This window comes from Cetorhinus maximus, chromosome 11, assembly GCF_964194155.1.
Source record: "Cetorhinus maximus chromosome 11, sCetMax3.hap1.1, whole genome shotgun sequence".
Classification (NCBI taxonomy): domain Eukaryota; kingdom Metazoa; phylum Chordata; class Chondrichthyes; order Lamniformes; family Cetorhinidae; genus Cetorhinus; species Cetorhinus maximus.
In genome coordinates this window covers 57202766-57220504 of record NC_135889.1, presented here as the reverse complement: position 1 = coordinate 57220504, position 17739 = coordinate 57202766, and the positions used below count along the sequence as shown (strand labels likewise).

Below are 17739 nucleotides of genomic sequence, written 5' to 3'. Positions count from 1 at the left end.
AGAGGGCAGGCAGACCTTGGTTTAACATTTCATCTGAAAAGCATTGCCTCTAACGCTGCATTCCTTTAGCACTGCGCTGAAGTAGCAGTCTAGATTATGTACTTCAGTTGTTGGAGTGAGACTTTGACCCATGACCTTCTGACTCTAAAACAAGGGAATTACCACTGAACCAGGACGGTTCTATGTTCAGTCACTGCTTTGTGCAAAGGTAGCTAAATCTACCCAGTTAATAGTATTAGGCAGGGTAAAATCAGGCAATGTTTGCAATTTTGATTACTGGCAATGTGTGTGGAGACCAGATAGGGACAGGATTGAGTTTGACTGTGTTGTGCCTAAGCTAACATGAAGAATGATCACATTGGGTATACTGGAAGCTGACTTCTAATCAAATCTCCTTGGAATTGTGCACTAATGAGGAAATAATTTCTTCAGGAGGGGAGAAGAACAAATTTATGGAAAAAGAAGTAAAATTGAATAATTGTTTCAATGAATAACATTACAGTTTTTATTCAAACTAAGGTTCACCTTCCTAATTTTTAAAGGCACAATTACAAATGCTGCTCTCAAATTTATTCAAAATCTACATTAATTTGATTTGTGTCTCTGCTGGACACTGAAGTAACCAGTCTGCTTCCTGCAGGCAATTTAGAATCTATTTTTCATTAATTGTTCAAAGTTTTTGCTTGTATAGTCTGTTGACTGTTCTAGTTTCATAATGTAGTTATGGTTGGCTTAGTCGTGTTCTGTACCCACAAATCATGGGATGTGGAGAGGGTAAAATCTAATTTGTGTTTTCAAAAACCTTTGTTTTGGCTGCTGGTGAAACGGTTCCAGTAGTAATTTGTTGTCTTTTGCCTCCATGTTCTCCAACTTATTTGATATGAAGACTGGAATCCTAATGTTCTGTAGCAGTTCTACTGATGCATATGATGTAGACGCCCTCTATGATTGTTACACATATATCCGGTGAACCTTTTTCACTAGTTTAGACTTAGAAGCATAAGTTTGCTTGAATGATTTGGCAACAGAAGTGGCAGAATACTTATCGCTCAGCCAGATAGATATGTATTTGAGTTTAAAGCTACCTAACATTCAAACTTGGCATTCCCAAGAATTAATTAATTTGTTCTTTTGCATTTGTTTAGTGATGTGAGGGAAACTCTAGAATTGACCAAAAAAAAAGCTTACCTGCTGCAAGAACTTTAGCTAATTGCTGAATGGATGCCCATATCTAAAGGAATACACAGGAACTATTAGAGCCCTGTGGCCTGATTAGTATGTTTATTGCAAAAGTACTACTTTAAATATTTCTTTCACCAAAGGTTTTAACAGAATCAGAACTTCTCTGAGAAAGCTAAATAAATCTGTCAATGTGTAAAAACAGGCCTAGGAATATAAATACAAATGTTGTCAGGAATCTGACCTTGTGACGTGTTTATAGTCATAGAATATGGAAGTCTCGTTGGGAACTGTTTTCTCCTGAGTTGAAAAAGAAGGTTTACAACTGATGGGCTCAATATCATTCAAGGATTAAATACACTCCCCTTGAAATTTGCCTGTAATAATTTCAGCATCTGTCATTGAAGAAAACAGCTTCTGAACTACCAGTCTTGTTCATGACAAAGTCCTTGTTTAGGATTCATGTATTGTCGCAATAATATATCTCCTTCTTCCTGAGCAGTTGCATACATGCATGAGCAGTTTGTGCAATGGCATGCCCTTTGGAACTAGTCTGTGTAGAATCCCTGGAGGGTATAGACTGTTCTTCATCTACAGAATCAATTCTAATGTATTTTTAAAATTCACCTGACAGCGTTTCTAAAACTTTTTCATTCAAATCTAGTGGATCTTCATTTTTAGCACAAAGAATAGCTTTTGAGTAATAAGTTGTATCAAATAATTGTCCCTGCCATTTTGTCACATGTAACCAACTCCATCATCTCATCCATGCCATATCTTTACAATTCCTTTCATCATTCTAATGCCATCCCCATCCTTTCTTTGCTGTCCCTATCAATCCATCCCATCCCTCATGGAAGTAATGTCTCTAGCCAGGGTAATTTTGTTGTTGGGCACCCCATATCTTCTGCTGTATTTTTTTTCTCCACCTGCTGCACGTGAATCACTCACTCCAATCCTCTGCATGTGCCAGGTAATGCCCACCAAATAAGCCCACCTGGAGACATGCTCCTTAAAATCAAAATAGCCCAGAAAGACAAAAACTGAGCATTATTACTGAGTATTATTCTAGATAAATTGACCTATGTAATCTGAAATTATATTTTAAATTTTAAAAGGTATTTTTGCTGCTAATTGTTGCTGTTTTTCAAGCTAGATTACAGTTTTCTAACTAGTAATAGAATTAAACCTAATAATATTGGATGTTTTGTTCTATAGAACTCTGTAGGTGGAGTTTTGCATTGCTTGAGCTTGCTTCAAAGAGGGACAATGATGTGTAATTTACCTTTATTCTGGGCTATAAAGAAAAAATTAGTTGAAACCTTAGGTGCATCAAATCTCTCTGACAACCCACACTCTGGAATTTTCAGAAAATCTGCACGAATGTCTAGGATTATCCTAGTATCTCAATCGCAGAGCAATCTAATTTCTTCCAGTATTCCACTAATGTGTCCCTTTCTTATTTCATTTGGGGTAGTAGAAACATTGTACTTTTCTTTAGCATTTCTGGATTAGGGAGAGAGAAAATGGGTCACAGCTATCATTCCTGACCCCTACCCAGTGACTCTTGCTGAAAGTGTGTCTCTTTAGACATCAAGGTAGGATTCTGCAGTATAAAGCCTTTTCGGACTAATGAATAATTGCTGTTTGGGTGCTAGAGGCCCATGGAACCATGCTGCAACAAAGTAAATACTTTTTTGGTCAGCTGGATGCCTGACAGAATTGATTAGCTCAGCAGCTCCAAACCAACACTGAGAAATTCATACATAGAGAGCTTTTCTTTGCCTGATATAGAATGCATACACTGTCCCTGTAGGTAACTGAGGCTAGGCACTGGTTGGCAAGAGTCGAGACTCGGAACTCTGAAATACATGCATGGGGTCCTGATGACATTAACCAGCCAAAATTATACAGTTTGCTATGCGACATTGTAAGTAGATACCCTACATTCTGGACATTGGCTTGCAGAGTTCTCTGGGACAGACTGAAACAAATCTCTTTTTATAATGGATCCAAGCCTGTTTTTGGTATAATGCCCCTCTATTTCTTTTGCGCTATTAAGTGCCCTGGAGATTTTCCCACTATTTTGTTACAGTTGCCACATTTCAAAATATAATGGGTGAAATAACAAACCTATGTACCTATATAGAGGTGCATATAGAGTTCCTCCTTCCTTTGGGAAAGCTGTTGGTTCCTTTTCAGTGTTTCTCTATAGAGATGAGCAGCCTGAGATGATTGACTGTGTCCCACTGGCTGGCACATATTGGTTCTCTAATATGATATGCTTCCATATTGTCTACTATTTCTGTGCACAAATAGTCTGGGTTTATTTTTGTAGTTGTAGTGTTGTCTTTTGAGTTTAGTGTTATAAATTATTCGGTATAAATTGAAAATTTGGTGTTATTTGCATACTTCGTGACATCTGTTTTTGAAGTGATTTCTTGTATTGAATAGCATCAATACTTTGCATATATCAGAAGTAATTCAACTTGCAGTTCTGTCAACACTTTCCTAACATTATCACAGTCTGAATGGCAGTCCATGTCCTGCTGAGCACATCTGCGCTGAGTTGTCTGGAGACCATCAGTGTTAAGTGTTTGTAAAACAAAGAAAAGCAAAACCACTATAAAATCAGTCATTTAATTTCCTTTACTTGCAGGAGGGACAAGTGTTTCCGATGCTCTGGAGTGTCCCACAGATGAAAAACGAACCATACTTTCTTTGGATACTTCACAGATGGTATGTAATAAAGTTTTCGGGAAAAGACTCCTGATGGCAATAAAAGTAAAAACTTAATTTAAACCCTTCCAAGTCCAACCCTCTTGTCAAGCTTATTTTAACCAAAGCATCCATAAGGAGCTTTGTACCTTCCACATGCAGCTAAGAACATATCTTGTGTTCCATTTGAAGTGATTACAGGTACTCAATTGATTAGGAAGCTTGACTTTTATAGTGGATTGTGCTGGTTGTACTGAGTTTTCTGAAGTATGCTAATTTGAGGTATATCAGGATTTAACTGGTTGGTCTTCTCATTTTATGCTGTTTCAGAGAAGATAATCCTTCCATTTACCATTTTTAACAAAATGCATACCTTTGTGAAAACGTGGATGTTTGTTGATTTTTCTTCTGTTCTCATTATCAATCTGCTATATATTGTGCAAGAAATTGAATACTAGTAAAATGTTAAAAAATTATTATACATCTTAAATTATCCTTGTATATTGATCAAAAAGTGAGCCATGTGGTGTCCCTTGTTTGCAGAATTTATCCCATAAAGAAAAACTTGCATTTGTATACTGTCTTTCATGACCAATAGATGGTAGATGGTAATGAAGCACTTGTGACTTTGTAATGTGAAAAATGTGGCAGCCAATTTGCACACTGCAAGCTCCCGCAAACAGCAATGTGATAATGGCCAGATAATCTTTTTTTGTTGTTGATTGATGGATAAATATTGACCAGGACACCAAAGATAACTCCCCTTACTCTTCTTCATGATAATGCCATCGAATCTTTTACATCCACCCAAGAGGGGCCTGGGTTAAATGTCTCATCCAAAAGTCAGCACCTCTGATGATGCAGCACTCCCTCAGTACTGCACTGGAGTGTCAACGTAGATCATTGCACTTGAGCCCCAGTGGGACTTGAACCCACAACCTTCTGGTGCAAAAATGCTACAAACTGGACCACAGCTGAAGTGGCCTCATAAATTCGAACACATTACATTTGAAGTGATTCTGGTTGAGGATTTTATTTGTGTTAAAGCTAAATTGAGCGCAGTGAAGTTGTTGGATCCAACAGGAGTCACTTTTTTTTTAAAAGCCTTTGAATGGAGACTAATGAATCAGCAAGCACGTCATAGCTGCAGTAAGCACACTGGCCTGAGCAGGACACTGATAATGCAAACTTATTCCATTCAACTAGTCTTGCTGCCAGTATAATTTCAGATTTTGCAAGCTTAAATACATTTATTAAACTAATATCATCTAATGTTTTACATTATTGATTTTTAATCTGTTATAGCTTTCCAAACAAGAATAATGTTTTTAGTTTTAAAAAAAAATCATCAAAATAATTTGATCTGCTTCATCACTTAAGATGGGAAAACCTCCTTGACTAGATTGATGAGAGATCATAAAAGGGTTATGGTAGTTGAACATGCTTTTCTTAAATAATTGTCTTTCAGAAATGCTTAAACTGCTCCCAGAACTCTGCTATGTGAATGCTGTCACTTTTACATTCCAGCCCATAAATCTTTTTTTGAAAAACTCCAGCATGTGATGCTGTTTGGTGAACAGTTTCCAAAGTTAATTAAACAACTTGAAATGTACTGCAGGAGCACAGCATACTATAGCTGAAGTGTCAGATTATACAAAAGAGAACTAACATTTCACAATTCTGTGCAACTTTTTCAAACATATGCCCGAATTTTTAAACATGAATTTTAGCAAGATGTAATCTCCACGAGCAGGAATTCTTCTCAAACTGGAAAATTTGAGTGCTAATTTTTATGATTTTTTTTAAAATGGAAGATTTTCCCCAGTCTTACCTTGAGACAAATACTTGCACTGCTTTCTGATGTGAGTTGAAATGGAGTAATAGAAATTGTTTTTGTTCTGTCCACATTTTTGACCCATATTGACAATGAAAAGGGAGTTTCCACAAATGGGTCATATCTTCTAATTAGCCCTTTCCTTGCTGTATTTCAGATATTTTGCCTGGGTTAAATAATTACCATTAATTACTATATTAACCACTTAGAGATGAAGTGGCATGTTCACCATATTCCTCAAATTCTTAAGGAGTGGCAACCAGGTCACTATGTAAGGCTAAAATGGACAGCTTTGTTTTATTTGGCTGAATAATACATCGAAACAATCTGGTACTGCAAAGTACTCTAGCACAATTCATAAAAATAAAAATAGAATCCTTTTAAGAGTGCTTTTAGAATCCATTTGATACAAAGTGGCTGGGTCTTTGGACGCAAGTCTTCCGATGTGAGTTTCCAATATGCTCAGAGTTGAGATCTCCAGCAGAACTAAAGTTGAGTAACCTGAGTTGTGATTCACACCATTGGAATTCTTTTATGTTTGACATGAAATGAAACAGATCCTACACCCTGTGATGTGAGGCATTCAATATCTGGATATTGCCATTTTCCTGCAAACGTTTTCCTTACTGGTTAAGCTCCCGAATTAATTTTAACAATTACATGGTCTGTCAGACTGTGTAAATTAATATTTCAAATAGTTCAATTGAGAAACAGCATTCTTTCAACTTGATTTCCGAAAAATGTACAAAAATATCTCTCCTGACACAGTTTTCTCAATGGGCAGCCAGTTAGGAGTGTAGGACATTGCCACTGAAACCACAGGATTTCCTCAATGATAAAGTTAATTTAAAATCTTAAAATATAAAATTCAGAAATGCACCTATTTTTGTCAAGTTTCAGAATAATCCACAATGTTCTATTTTGTGATTTTTGAGAAATATTAATTAACTATTAAAAGTTTTCATGTCTTAGAAGACATTGCTATTTGGTTGTAGCTCTGAACATTTTTTTATTTGACTATCGTTAATTATAGCCTCTTAATTGGAATCAGGCAACACATTGCTTATATTGGATTAGTAGCATATGGAACTGTTGTCTATGGTTCCATATATGTCACCATCAGTAATTTTGTTGGAGGTACTTAATAGAGATCTGAGCATTCTCCACCGTAATGAAGGGTTTATCAAAAGGCAACTCATTCCATGTGGCTTACATATTCATAGGTTTACACATTTATTGATTGACAATTGAAATGTATGGGTGCAAAGAAATGTATGGGAGCAAATGAATTGCCTGCCCTCTTTGGGGAAATAGTGCATTTGTTGGCACACCTGAAGGAAAGTTAGGTTAGCTCAGCATCCTGTTTACTTGGTTACCCTTACACAATAAGAATTTTTCTTCAGGATATTTTACAAACACCAAGACTATCATCATTTATAGCTTGCACAATGAGCACTCTTGTCAATCAGGACAGGCAAACAGATTTATTATTGACAGAAAATACTGGAAAACCTCAGCAGGTCTGGCAGCATTAGAGCTCTGAAGAAGAGTCATTCGGACACAAAAGTTAACTGTTTTTCTTTCCACGGATGCCGCCAGACCTTTGGAGTTTTTCCAGCATTTTCTGTTTTTATTTCAGATTTCCAGCATCTGCAGTATTTTGCTTTTAGACTTATTATTGATTCTGAAGAATGTGCCTCCAGAATTTGTGCATTATCAAATTATTTAATTATTTTGTGTATTTTTAAAAATAACACATCATTGCGGTAAAGACTTCTCTTTTCACAGTATGCGTTTTTTCAGTTCAAGTTTAAATCTTTCTGTGATTTTCTGCAATAACTTCAACTTTTCAATGCTTACACGTTGAAAGAAATAACTTTTTTCACAAGCATAGCACACCTGAGCTTGCTTGGACTGTGGCACATTTTGACTATTTTGAAATTTGTTTCTTCCATGTTTCTTTTGCTGTGCTTGCAGTCTTCCTTTCTAGATCGATTACATGTAAAATAGCCTTTTCTGGTTACTTGTGAACAACCGTTGCTTCTTATGCCTACTAGTTCATTGCCACATTCCCCATGTCTTGGTGAGCTGCCAGGAAAGGTCCAAGTTAGCTTTTGTGTTCAGTTTCTTGTGCTTTTCACCTTTGAGCTAATTACCTTCACTAAATATTCCATGACACTTCCATTCATTAATTCTGTTCTATGCTTGTGAGCATGACTGGTATCTTTCGAACCGCTAATCTTCTACATTTGGACAGTGAAAGAGTAAAACCCTTTTTAGAAGACATTACCTGACTAGTGACAAAATTGTTATGGTACTGGAATTGCAACATGAGCAAAAGATAATGTCTTCCAAGCATATGGATACATCAGCAGCTTGACTCTATTCTGCTCATCCATATATCAATCACCCACTGATTGCTTTTAGGTTTTGTTACATTGACACATCTGGAAGTGCACCAAAAGACCTTTGATCCTTGTGATTGCTTGTGTCAGCTCAGTAACTGGAGGGCATTAAGAGTTCTTTGGTCTGCCGGGTGAAAGTGCTGCAGTCAGACAGCATGGTGGAGTCATGAGGTCTGTTAGCACTCGACAGTTGTTGGGGGTGGGGTGGTGGGGAGTGGGGTGGGGGTTAGGGGAGAGATCTGGAATCTGGTAGCACTGGAGTTATGGGATCTGGCAGCAGCAGCAGAAAGAGGTGTGGGTTGGGAGCACAGGGGACTGCTAGTTTCAGATTGAGATGGGTAGAACATGTTAACACGACCAATCTAGCGATAGCTATTTAAATAAACCTGCATGTTCAACTAAATAGATAGTAGTTATTAAAGCCAATCAGAATGAAGACCTATAAAGAATGAGCTTAATCCACAATTATAGTGCGATGCATTTTTTACTTCATTATGTAAATAAATGCATTTTGTAAAAAAAAATCATTGTCCTCTTTTTTAACTCTCCATTGGATCTGTTAAATGAAAATAAAGAGGCCCAACCATCTGTATTTGCAAACACAGATAGGGTTTGTATTGTTTTTACAACACCCAGACAAAACACCTTTTATTCACATGGGGGAGAATTTTCTCTGTCGTATGGGCTGGGCGGGAGTGAGCAAAGGCAGGCACGCAGCCATTCGCTGCATGTGATTGGCTGCGTGCCGCCATTTTACGTGGGCGGGCCAATTAAGGCCCGCACACCTGGAAGTGCACAGCGCTCCCTGTGCGGGCAGAGAGAGGAGGAAGAATCGAGGCCTGCACTGTTTTGCACATGCGTGCGAAAGAGCGCAGAAATCTCCGAGGCATGGAGCTGCCTCGAGGAGATTAATTTCATTATGAAAAATGGAAAAAAAGAATTTTAAAAATTACATGTTCCCTCATGTGACAGTGTCACAAGAGCTGGGACATGTTTATGTATTTCAATAAAAATTTTTATTTAATTTATAAAGCCTTCATGAAACCTCATCCCAACCTTAAGGTTGGATGGGCAGTCCTGTTAATGATTTCAGTTGGTTTTTAAATGGCCTTAACAGGCCTTTGACAAGTTGGCGGGCGCGTAGCCGACTCTGGTGTGCGCCCACCGAACTGAAGATCGGAATGACGCGCAGTGACGTTCCGTGTCATTTTACACATCAGCGAGCGGGGCCTGTGCCTGCACGCCGACCAGAAGATTCAGGCCTTGGTAATTTTAATTTGGCAAATACTGTGTATATGTCAATAGAAATCATATTTTCCGGTGAGGCAGTAAGAGTTGAGTGGCTGAAAATGCCTATGTGTGAGGAGCAGTGAGTGGCTAAGCTTCAACATACTGGAAAAATAAATTGGTTATCATTACAAATTCTTAGGCAGTGAGGGAAGAGAATCGAAATCAAGCATTGAGGAACTGATTAACTGGCTGTTTACTCTGCAGGGTGCACCAACTCAAGTCCAAAGGGAAGGAAGAAAATAAAAGGGGCAACCTCCCATTAAGCATTTTTGTGAAGCCATTGGCCAGAATTTTTAGGAGTTAGGCCTCTCAAAGGCTCTGTTAGTTAGACTTTTTCCCCTCATCCTTTAGCTTAAGCTTTTTTGCGCCGCAAATTGCTAGAAGTGCAAGTTGATTATGGTGTGGTGATGTCTGGGAGCTGGTGAATGATGGAATCAAAGTCTATTTCCTTAATGAGATTTAAGGATTGTGAAAGAAAGAGGAATGACAAGAGAAGGGAATGGGGTAAATTAAAGTCAAATCAAGTACAGAAAGAAACAAGTAGAAGGAAAGAGATTTAATAAAGATAGAAAAAAAGGTAAAAGTAATAATTAAAATCTCTTTACTACCTTCAGGAATGACAATCTGTGATTTCACTTGTTTTTTTTCTGGGTGGAGTATTTGAGTGTCTTGTCAAGCACCTGCCCTAACTTTCTGTGACCAGTTTAATTAATAATTAATGCACAACTGCAGTAATAACTCATGCGGAGGGTGGCAGCCGATTGCCATTTTCACTACAATTTGTGGACATGGAGTATTTCTTCATTGCCACAAATTGCATTATGATTTGCGTGCAAAATAATGGCTTGTACATTAAACACTCCATTGTTTTGCCAGCAAATTATGACGCAGTGTCATAATACCAGAGACGTCCTTGTGTGTGAAACTTTTCACAGCATAAAAGTTTGTGTTAGCTAAACTTACACTAGTTATTTACTTGCAGAATGGTACTGACTAGCAAAGAAAATTGACACCAATAATACAGAAAAAATGATAAAGATGGAGAATGCTGCTGGATGATATCTGCATCCACTACATGAAGATCGCAACTAGTACACATGACTCTGTTAATTTTTAGTTTCTGCAGAGTTCACCTCTACCCTATAATGATCACCAACTTCATGCAACTTTATTGATATTCTACTCTATCTAAAGAAATCAGGGTGATTGCTGTGCTTTCAGAGATCTGTGTAATTCTTGTTTGCTGCTTCTGCACAGTGCAGCATCACTTGGGGCCTGGGTTTGACTGAAGTTAGCTTGAGTTTTTGTGTCACTACTTTGAACTTTGCACTGCTGATTATCTCTGAAAAGATTGAAACTCAGAAGTTAATTTGTTTGGTGCTTTCGTAAAACAACCAGAAATGAGTTTTTTTTAAAAAAGACTGAGTTTGGAGATGCCACAACTGTAGAGGACGCACTTCTCGCACATGTAGTTGAATTGCCCATGACGTCAAAGCTGAAGAGCTCTTATTAAAATGCAGCAGATCCATAGAAAAGTTGAAGCAGATTTGCAGAATTCTCCCTGGATTAGAGTGCCATGTTAGCCCCAGTAGAAACAATCCAAATGGCAGTCAGGCAACTCTGTTTACAAGGTTGAACTTTGCTGTACATTATTTCCCAGACCAAAACGATGTTCACAAGCTTTTGCTATGTAGTTTGCTGCATTGAGAATTTTGCAAAAGCTAATTGTGGTGTGAAAGATATCGAGTTTGCCATGCATCTACTGAGATGCAGTGTTATTTTGGTAATATGACTCTGAATTAATGAGCATCCCAGAATTATAAAAATCTTTAGCACTCTGAAATAACTGGACACCACCACTGCTAGAGACACTTGATACAATTCATTCCGTAACCATTAACCAGGGGCTGGGGAACCAATATATGTCAGGCAACAATGATGTATATTATGGTGCCCATTAGGAATAGTAACTAGGTAAGATGGCGTGTGTATAAGTTGTTTGTGAGTGTAAATAGCAACAACTGGGGGAGCAAGTCAGACCCTGATATACCATGGCTTGCAACAGTCAGTGAATGGAATGTCGAGGCACAGCGTGGTCTCAGAGGGGCGGAGGGAGCTGGCCAGTGGTGAACAGGACGTGCCAGAGAGCGACTGAGCAAGTGATGTTACCATTTGCGCAGGCACAAACCACTACTGGCACTGGCTGACGTGTGCACGCCAATGACATCAGTGGGAGAAAATAGGCATGCATCAGCGGACAGAATGCAAACCAAGTGCGCAAGTGTAATTGTTTGTGCCATCCGACCAATTGCTGTCAGGAGTTGGTGCTTTTTTAAAAAGAAGTGTTGAAGTTCAGCAGAGGTCCAGCTCCACCAACCATTCCTGACATAGCCAATCTACATTGCCCTCTGCAGATGATACTGGCCCTTGGATGGCAACCTTGAAAACCAAAAAAATTGATTAAGCAGCTTAGCTATTTAGGGGATGTTTAATCACTGATAATTAAACAGCTCTGATTTATAAGCCTGTGACATGTGAGGACAACTACTTAGAGTTTGCAATTTATGCTGTAAATGTGCCCAGCATTCCTCCTCCTGTATTGCAGAGAAATTAAGCATCAGTACAGGAAAGACTAAGTGGGGGAATTAGTGGTATAATTATTGCAGCAACTAAAAGGGCTAGGCTTGTGGGAAATTCTTTTTTAAATTTTTTGTTTTAAAAATTATGCTTCCTGATTAATTTTAAGCACTTTTAACTTAATAGATTTTAATATATAATTTTTCAAAGAGGAAAAACAAAATAGTGTTTGGATTTTCAGAAAATATAAGCCCAATTTACTCAGCCTTTCATCATAGCACAACCTCTTCATCCCAGGGACCAATTTGCTTCTGTCGTCAGATTTATTAGGCTGTTGTCAGGACTAGAAAATTGCAGCTTTGAGGAAAGGTTGGGTGGCCTGGGGTTGTTCTCCTTGGAACAGAGGAGGCCAAGGGGAGAAACATAAAAACATAGCAGGAGTATGTCATTTGGCCCTTCGAGCCTCCTCCGCCATTCAGCAAGATCATGGCTGACCCTCTATCTCAATGCCATACTCCTGCTCTCTCCCCATACCCCTTGATGCCTTTGATTGAGATGTACCAAATTGTGAGGGGCCTGGATGGAGTGGATGGGAAGGGCCTATTTAATTTAGCACAAAGATCAGTGACTAGGGGGTGTAGATTTAAAGTGATAGATTAGTGGGGAGATAAGGAAAAATCTTTTCACCCAGTGGGTAGTAGGGGCCTGAAACGCACTGCATGAAAGGGTAGTAGAGACTCGACTTGTTTAAAAGTGGTCTGGATATGCTCAAGTGCCATAACCTGCAGGGCTACGGACCATTGCTGGAAAGTGAGATTAAGCTGGATGGCTCATTTTTCGGCCGGCACAGACATGATGGGCTGAGTGGCCTCTTTCTGTGCCGTAAACCTATGATTCTATGAAAACAGATTATCTGGTTATTATCAAAGTATTATTTGTGGGACCTTTCTGTGTGAAAATTCTTCAAATTCTTCCCAAAAAATTGAAAGCATTTGAAAAATTTGCTTGGAAAACTGATTTAAATCTGTTCTTGACCTAGGCTTGGGTCTGTTACCATAGAAACGAAAAATATCTATTTGGACTTAAGGCTCCCCAGCATTGATATGGGTCAGTTGGGATAGAAAATCATTAGTTTCATGTTCTCTGCTTGATTGCGACACATCGTTATTGTCCCAAAGATTTAACCATTATCACAATGGTTTAACTATTCAAGATTTCTAAAATTGCACATACCATGGTATGTGAAACAGGGGTTGACCTGATCATCACTTTTCAGTTAAAATAGAGTGCTGCTTGACTGTTGGCACTTTAACCAGGGCAATGCACTCAACATTCAACTGCAATGAACATTGTATCTGCAACTCCTGAGTTATTTAGTGTTCCACTTGCATAAGTGAAGCATTCACATGGGTAATCCAGAGCATTTTCCAGGCTTGCATTCCATTGTCTCCTTTGCACCCTTAGGCAATCATCTGTTCAATGTTTCTGCTCAAGGAACATTGATGAATCAGTTTGGAGGCTAAACAATCTTCTATTGTGTAGTTACAGATTTCTTCATTCTTTTCTCCAACTTTCCCTGATCCTGAAAATATAGCAAAAGATTGAGCAGAGAAGGTAACTCTTCTCAGCCCCATAAATTTTCTTTCGAACACCTTTGCTAGTATTATGCTAGTTTCACTCTCCACCCAGATTTGGAAGGGTTCTGCTTAATGGCAAATGGTTTTTCACCTTTGTTTAATTTTTGCTGTTCTTAAAGTTTTGAGCTTGAAATTGGTTTTGTTACATCAGTACTTTTACTTTGTTTAGCTGTACTAGTGTTGTGCAATACTTCAGCTGCTAGCCACATATGGCTAATTGGAAATCTGGGGGCAATTGCTTTTTTATCAGTGTATTAAAAGAGTAATAGGCATGTTGGGCACGTGATTTGTCCCCATATATGAAAGCATATGCTTGGACAATAAATGTCAACTTTGCCAGTGACGCTCCTATCCTGAGAATCTTGTGACCTTGGAGTAATGTTGTAAATGACATCATTATTTCTTTGTAAATGCCATCTTTCTGTCCAGTCTAGTACTACTCTGTTTGTCTTCAGTAGTGTATGGAGCAAGCATCCTGTACAAGAAAGATTACCTAGCTTTATAGAGTTTTTGTCTTCTGAGAAGCATCCTTTACATATTGCACTCTTCCCTCCCCCACTCATGGCCCTTCCCAAATTGTCCACCGACTTTGTTTTTCTCTTCGCTCCACACAATCTGGGACATAGGAAGCAGGATGAAGCCTTTTTCTCTGCTTAGTATCAGTTTTAAGGTTCTGGAGTCATAGATTACCCAAATAGGCAGTCAAGAACTCATAAGTGACTTTCAGATAGTTTATTAAAAAGCAGCAGTTCAGATATGATGCATAAGTTAAATAGACAGGAAAAGCATATAGCCCGTGACAGGTGAGAGGCAGTTTACTGATGCCAGAGGACAAATGGATGGATGACGCAGAGTCTATGTTGATCTCTGTAGCATGTGGCAGCAGCCTTCTGCTGAGTAGCCGAAGTATTAAACTCCCCCCAGGCTTCCTCCATCTTTCCTGGCCTTCCTACATCTGAAGAAGGCACTTGCCTGTCGAGGACTGCCCCCTGCCTCCAAGCACCAGTTAATATGCTCTATTTCTAGGGGCTAGTTGTTTACCCTATGTCAATCACTTGTTTGTATAGCACTGGCCAGTGATCACAGGCCAGGTGACCAAGGGGGGCTCACTTTCCCCCTTGTCCATCACTTTAACTCGAGATCAGCTTTTAGTTTACCTTGTGCTGGGAGTCATTTGTTAGCCCTGACTAGACACTTAAAGAGATAGGATGGCATTTTGCACCCTCTTATCAACTTAGGGATGTCAATATGGAAACCTGAACGAGGCGACATTGACATTTCTAGAGACTGTTTGTTATTTTCCAGAGAGAAGGGAAACCACTTTCTGCCAGATAACCTCATACTGTGCTTGCTATTGGAATCTTATAATATTCTAAAAAGTATCATTTCTTACATTGGTGATGCTGTAACTGCAAACTGTGCATTAACAGTGCATTTGCAATGCATGTGATGTCAATGACAGCAACGTACTAGAAACTGCATTCATTAAAGATGGTGTGAATCTTCACAGAATCCTCTGAGGCTTGCCCCCAGGCGCTCAGTAGACTGAGAAGGGAGGGCACCTTGATGCCTGGCATAGCAGCTGGTAAGAGGTGGATATGCCTCTTTGGCAGCAGCAACATATACTTGGAAGTTTTAAATGTTATTTTTGGGTGGGGATTATTTTCCATTAACTGGTGTTCATGTTTGGTTTCCCTGAGCTTCATAGGGACCACATTGAAAAAGGATTAAATCCAAGTTAATTGCTTGATCTCGTTGACAACATTTAAGGGCTCTGATTTAGGATTTATTTACTGATGGGGCTGCAGTCCTAAAAACAGCTCCAGCCTCTCAAAATTCAAACAGGACTAGTAAGCAATACAATGGACTCCCCAAGGTTTGGAGCATTATTTGGCTATTCTGCTCTACAAACTCTAGGTGCCATTACAGCTTTTCAGCATTCCATGCCACATCAGATCAGGGTTGCCAAGACTGGAGGCAAATATAGGCAAAATAAGAGCTCATGGAGTTGGGGGTAATATATTAGCATATATATTAGAGGAATGGTTAATGGATAGAAAACAGAGCGGCCATAAAAGGGGCCTTTTCCAAGTTCGCAATTAGTGAATGGTGGAGTGCCACAAGGATAAGTGCTGGGGCTTCAGCTATTTACAGTCTATATGAATGACTTAGATGAAGAAACAGAGAGTAATGTATCTAAGTTTGCTGATGATACCAAGCTAGATGGAAAGGGTAAGCTGTGGGGAGGACAATGAGGGGCTGCAAAGACATAGACAAATTAGGTGAATGGACAGCAAGATGGCAGATGCAGTATCATATAGGGAAGTGTGAAGTTATTCACTTTGGTCATAAGAATAAAAAAGCAGATTTTTCTAAAAGGTGAGAAAATTCTAAGTGTTGATTTTCAAAGAGACTTGGGTGTGCTTGTACAGGAATGCAGAAAGTTAGCATGCAGGTGCAGCAAGCAATTAGGAAGGCAAATGACATGTTGGCCTTTATTGTACGGACGGGATTGGAGTGCAAGAATAAAGAAGTCTTACTGCAATGATACAGGGTTTTGGTGAGATCAGTTCTGGAGTACTGTGTGCAGATTTTTCCCCCAAATTTAAGTAAGGATGTATTTGCATCGGTACAGCGAAGATTCACTAAATTGGTCCCTGGGATGAGGAGGTTGTGCTATGATGAAAGGCTGAGTAAATTGGGCTTATATTTTCTGGAATTTAGAAGAATGGGAGGTGATCTCATTGAAACCTACAAAATTCCGAACGGGCTTGATAGGGTGGACGCTAAAAGATTGCTTCCATTAGTCAGGGAACCCAAAACACAGGAGCACAGTCTTAGGATAGGGGCCGATCATTTAGGATGAGATGGGGAGAAATTGTTTTGCTCAAAGGATTGTGAATCTGGAATTCTCTACCCCAAGAGGGTTGTGGATACTTCATCACTGAATACATTTAAGGTTGGCATAGACAGATTTTTGGTGTCCCAAGAAATTAAGGGATTTGGGGAGCAGGTTGAAAAATTGAGCTGAAGCCCAAGATCAGCCACGATCGTATTGAACGGTAGAGCAGGCTCGATGGGCTGTGTGGTCTACTCCTGCTCCTATTTCTTGTGTCCTTGTGCTCGAGATAATGAGGTGCGACTTTGTCTTTAATTGACTCCATCTGTATTCTGCTTTAAACTTCACTGCTGCAACTCCCAGACCCATCAACCTACATGATTATCATATGTCTCAATCTGTCCAAGTCAAGACTCAGTATGATTCATAGAAATTATTGTACTGAAGGTGCAAAATAAGCAATGCTCAATGAAGTTTTGTGTTCTACACTTATGCTACAATGAAAGGAGATGTTAGGTGTATCGTAGTGTTGGGGTTTGACTACTGACTAGTAATCCATCGGCATTGACTAATAATCCAGAAAATGGAAGTTCAATTCATACCACAGCAGTTTGAGAATTTGGGTTCAGTTTTAATAAAAATCTAGAAATAAAAAGCTGCCATCAATAACAATGATCACGAAGATGTTGAATTGTAAAACCTCAACTGGTGTATTTAATGTCTTTCAGGGAAGAAAACCAGCCGGTAAAGCCCATTTGTGACTCCAACCCCATGCTAGCGTGGTTGGCTTGTAACTGCCTTCTAAAGTGGCCTCTGTAGGGGCTACGAATAGAACTTGAAAATAAAATGGGCAACAATGTTAGCAAAAAGCGATGCTTCCTGTAGTTGCTCTACATTTAAAATGCTGTTCAACAGAGTGCAGGAAAAATATATTATGCGAAAAGGAAAGAACATACTAAACACTAGTGAGATTCTATTCTTGAATCAAGACATAAGGAAAAAAATTGAGGGTTAGGAAAGAGGTATACATCAAGTACATGGAGAGCAGAGGAGTGCATAATGAGAGAAAATACGAAGATACTGGGAGAGAAGTCAAAAAAATAATTAAGGCAAAGAGGAACTATGAAATTACATTATCACAGCACATTAAACAGAATAGTAAAATATTTTAATTTTAAAAGAAGAATGTTGTGATTGAAATAGGACCGTTAAGGGATAGACAGGATAAATACCACAGATAATGAAAGAATAATTATTTTA

At 38.9% G+C, this 17739-nt stretch overlaps 1 protein-coding gene across 1 annotated transcript in view; it reads left to right on the top strand.

Annotated features, from left to right (window-relative positions):
- The window catches only part of agps (alkylglycerone phosphate synthase), a 160284-nt gene that overhangs the window by 62188 nt on the left and 80357 nt on the right, over positions 1-17739 (top strand). The window contains exon 7 of the mRNA XM_078552025.1: positions 3839-3918. Within this exon, the coding sequence (XP_078408151.1) occupies positions 3839-3918 (80 nt within the window). The remainder of the gene's footprint in view (positions 1-3838; positions 3919-17739) is intronic.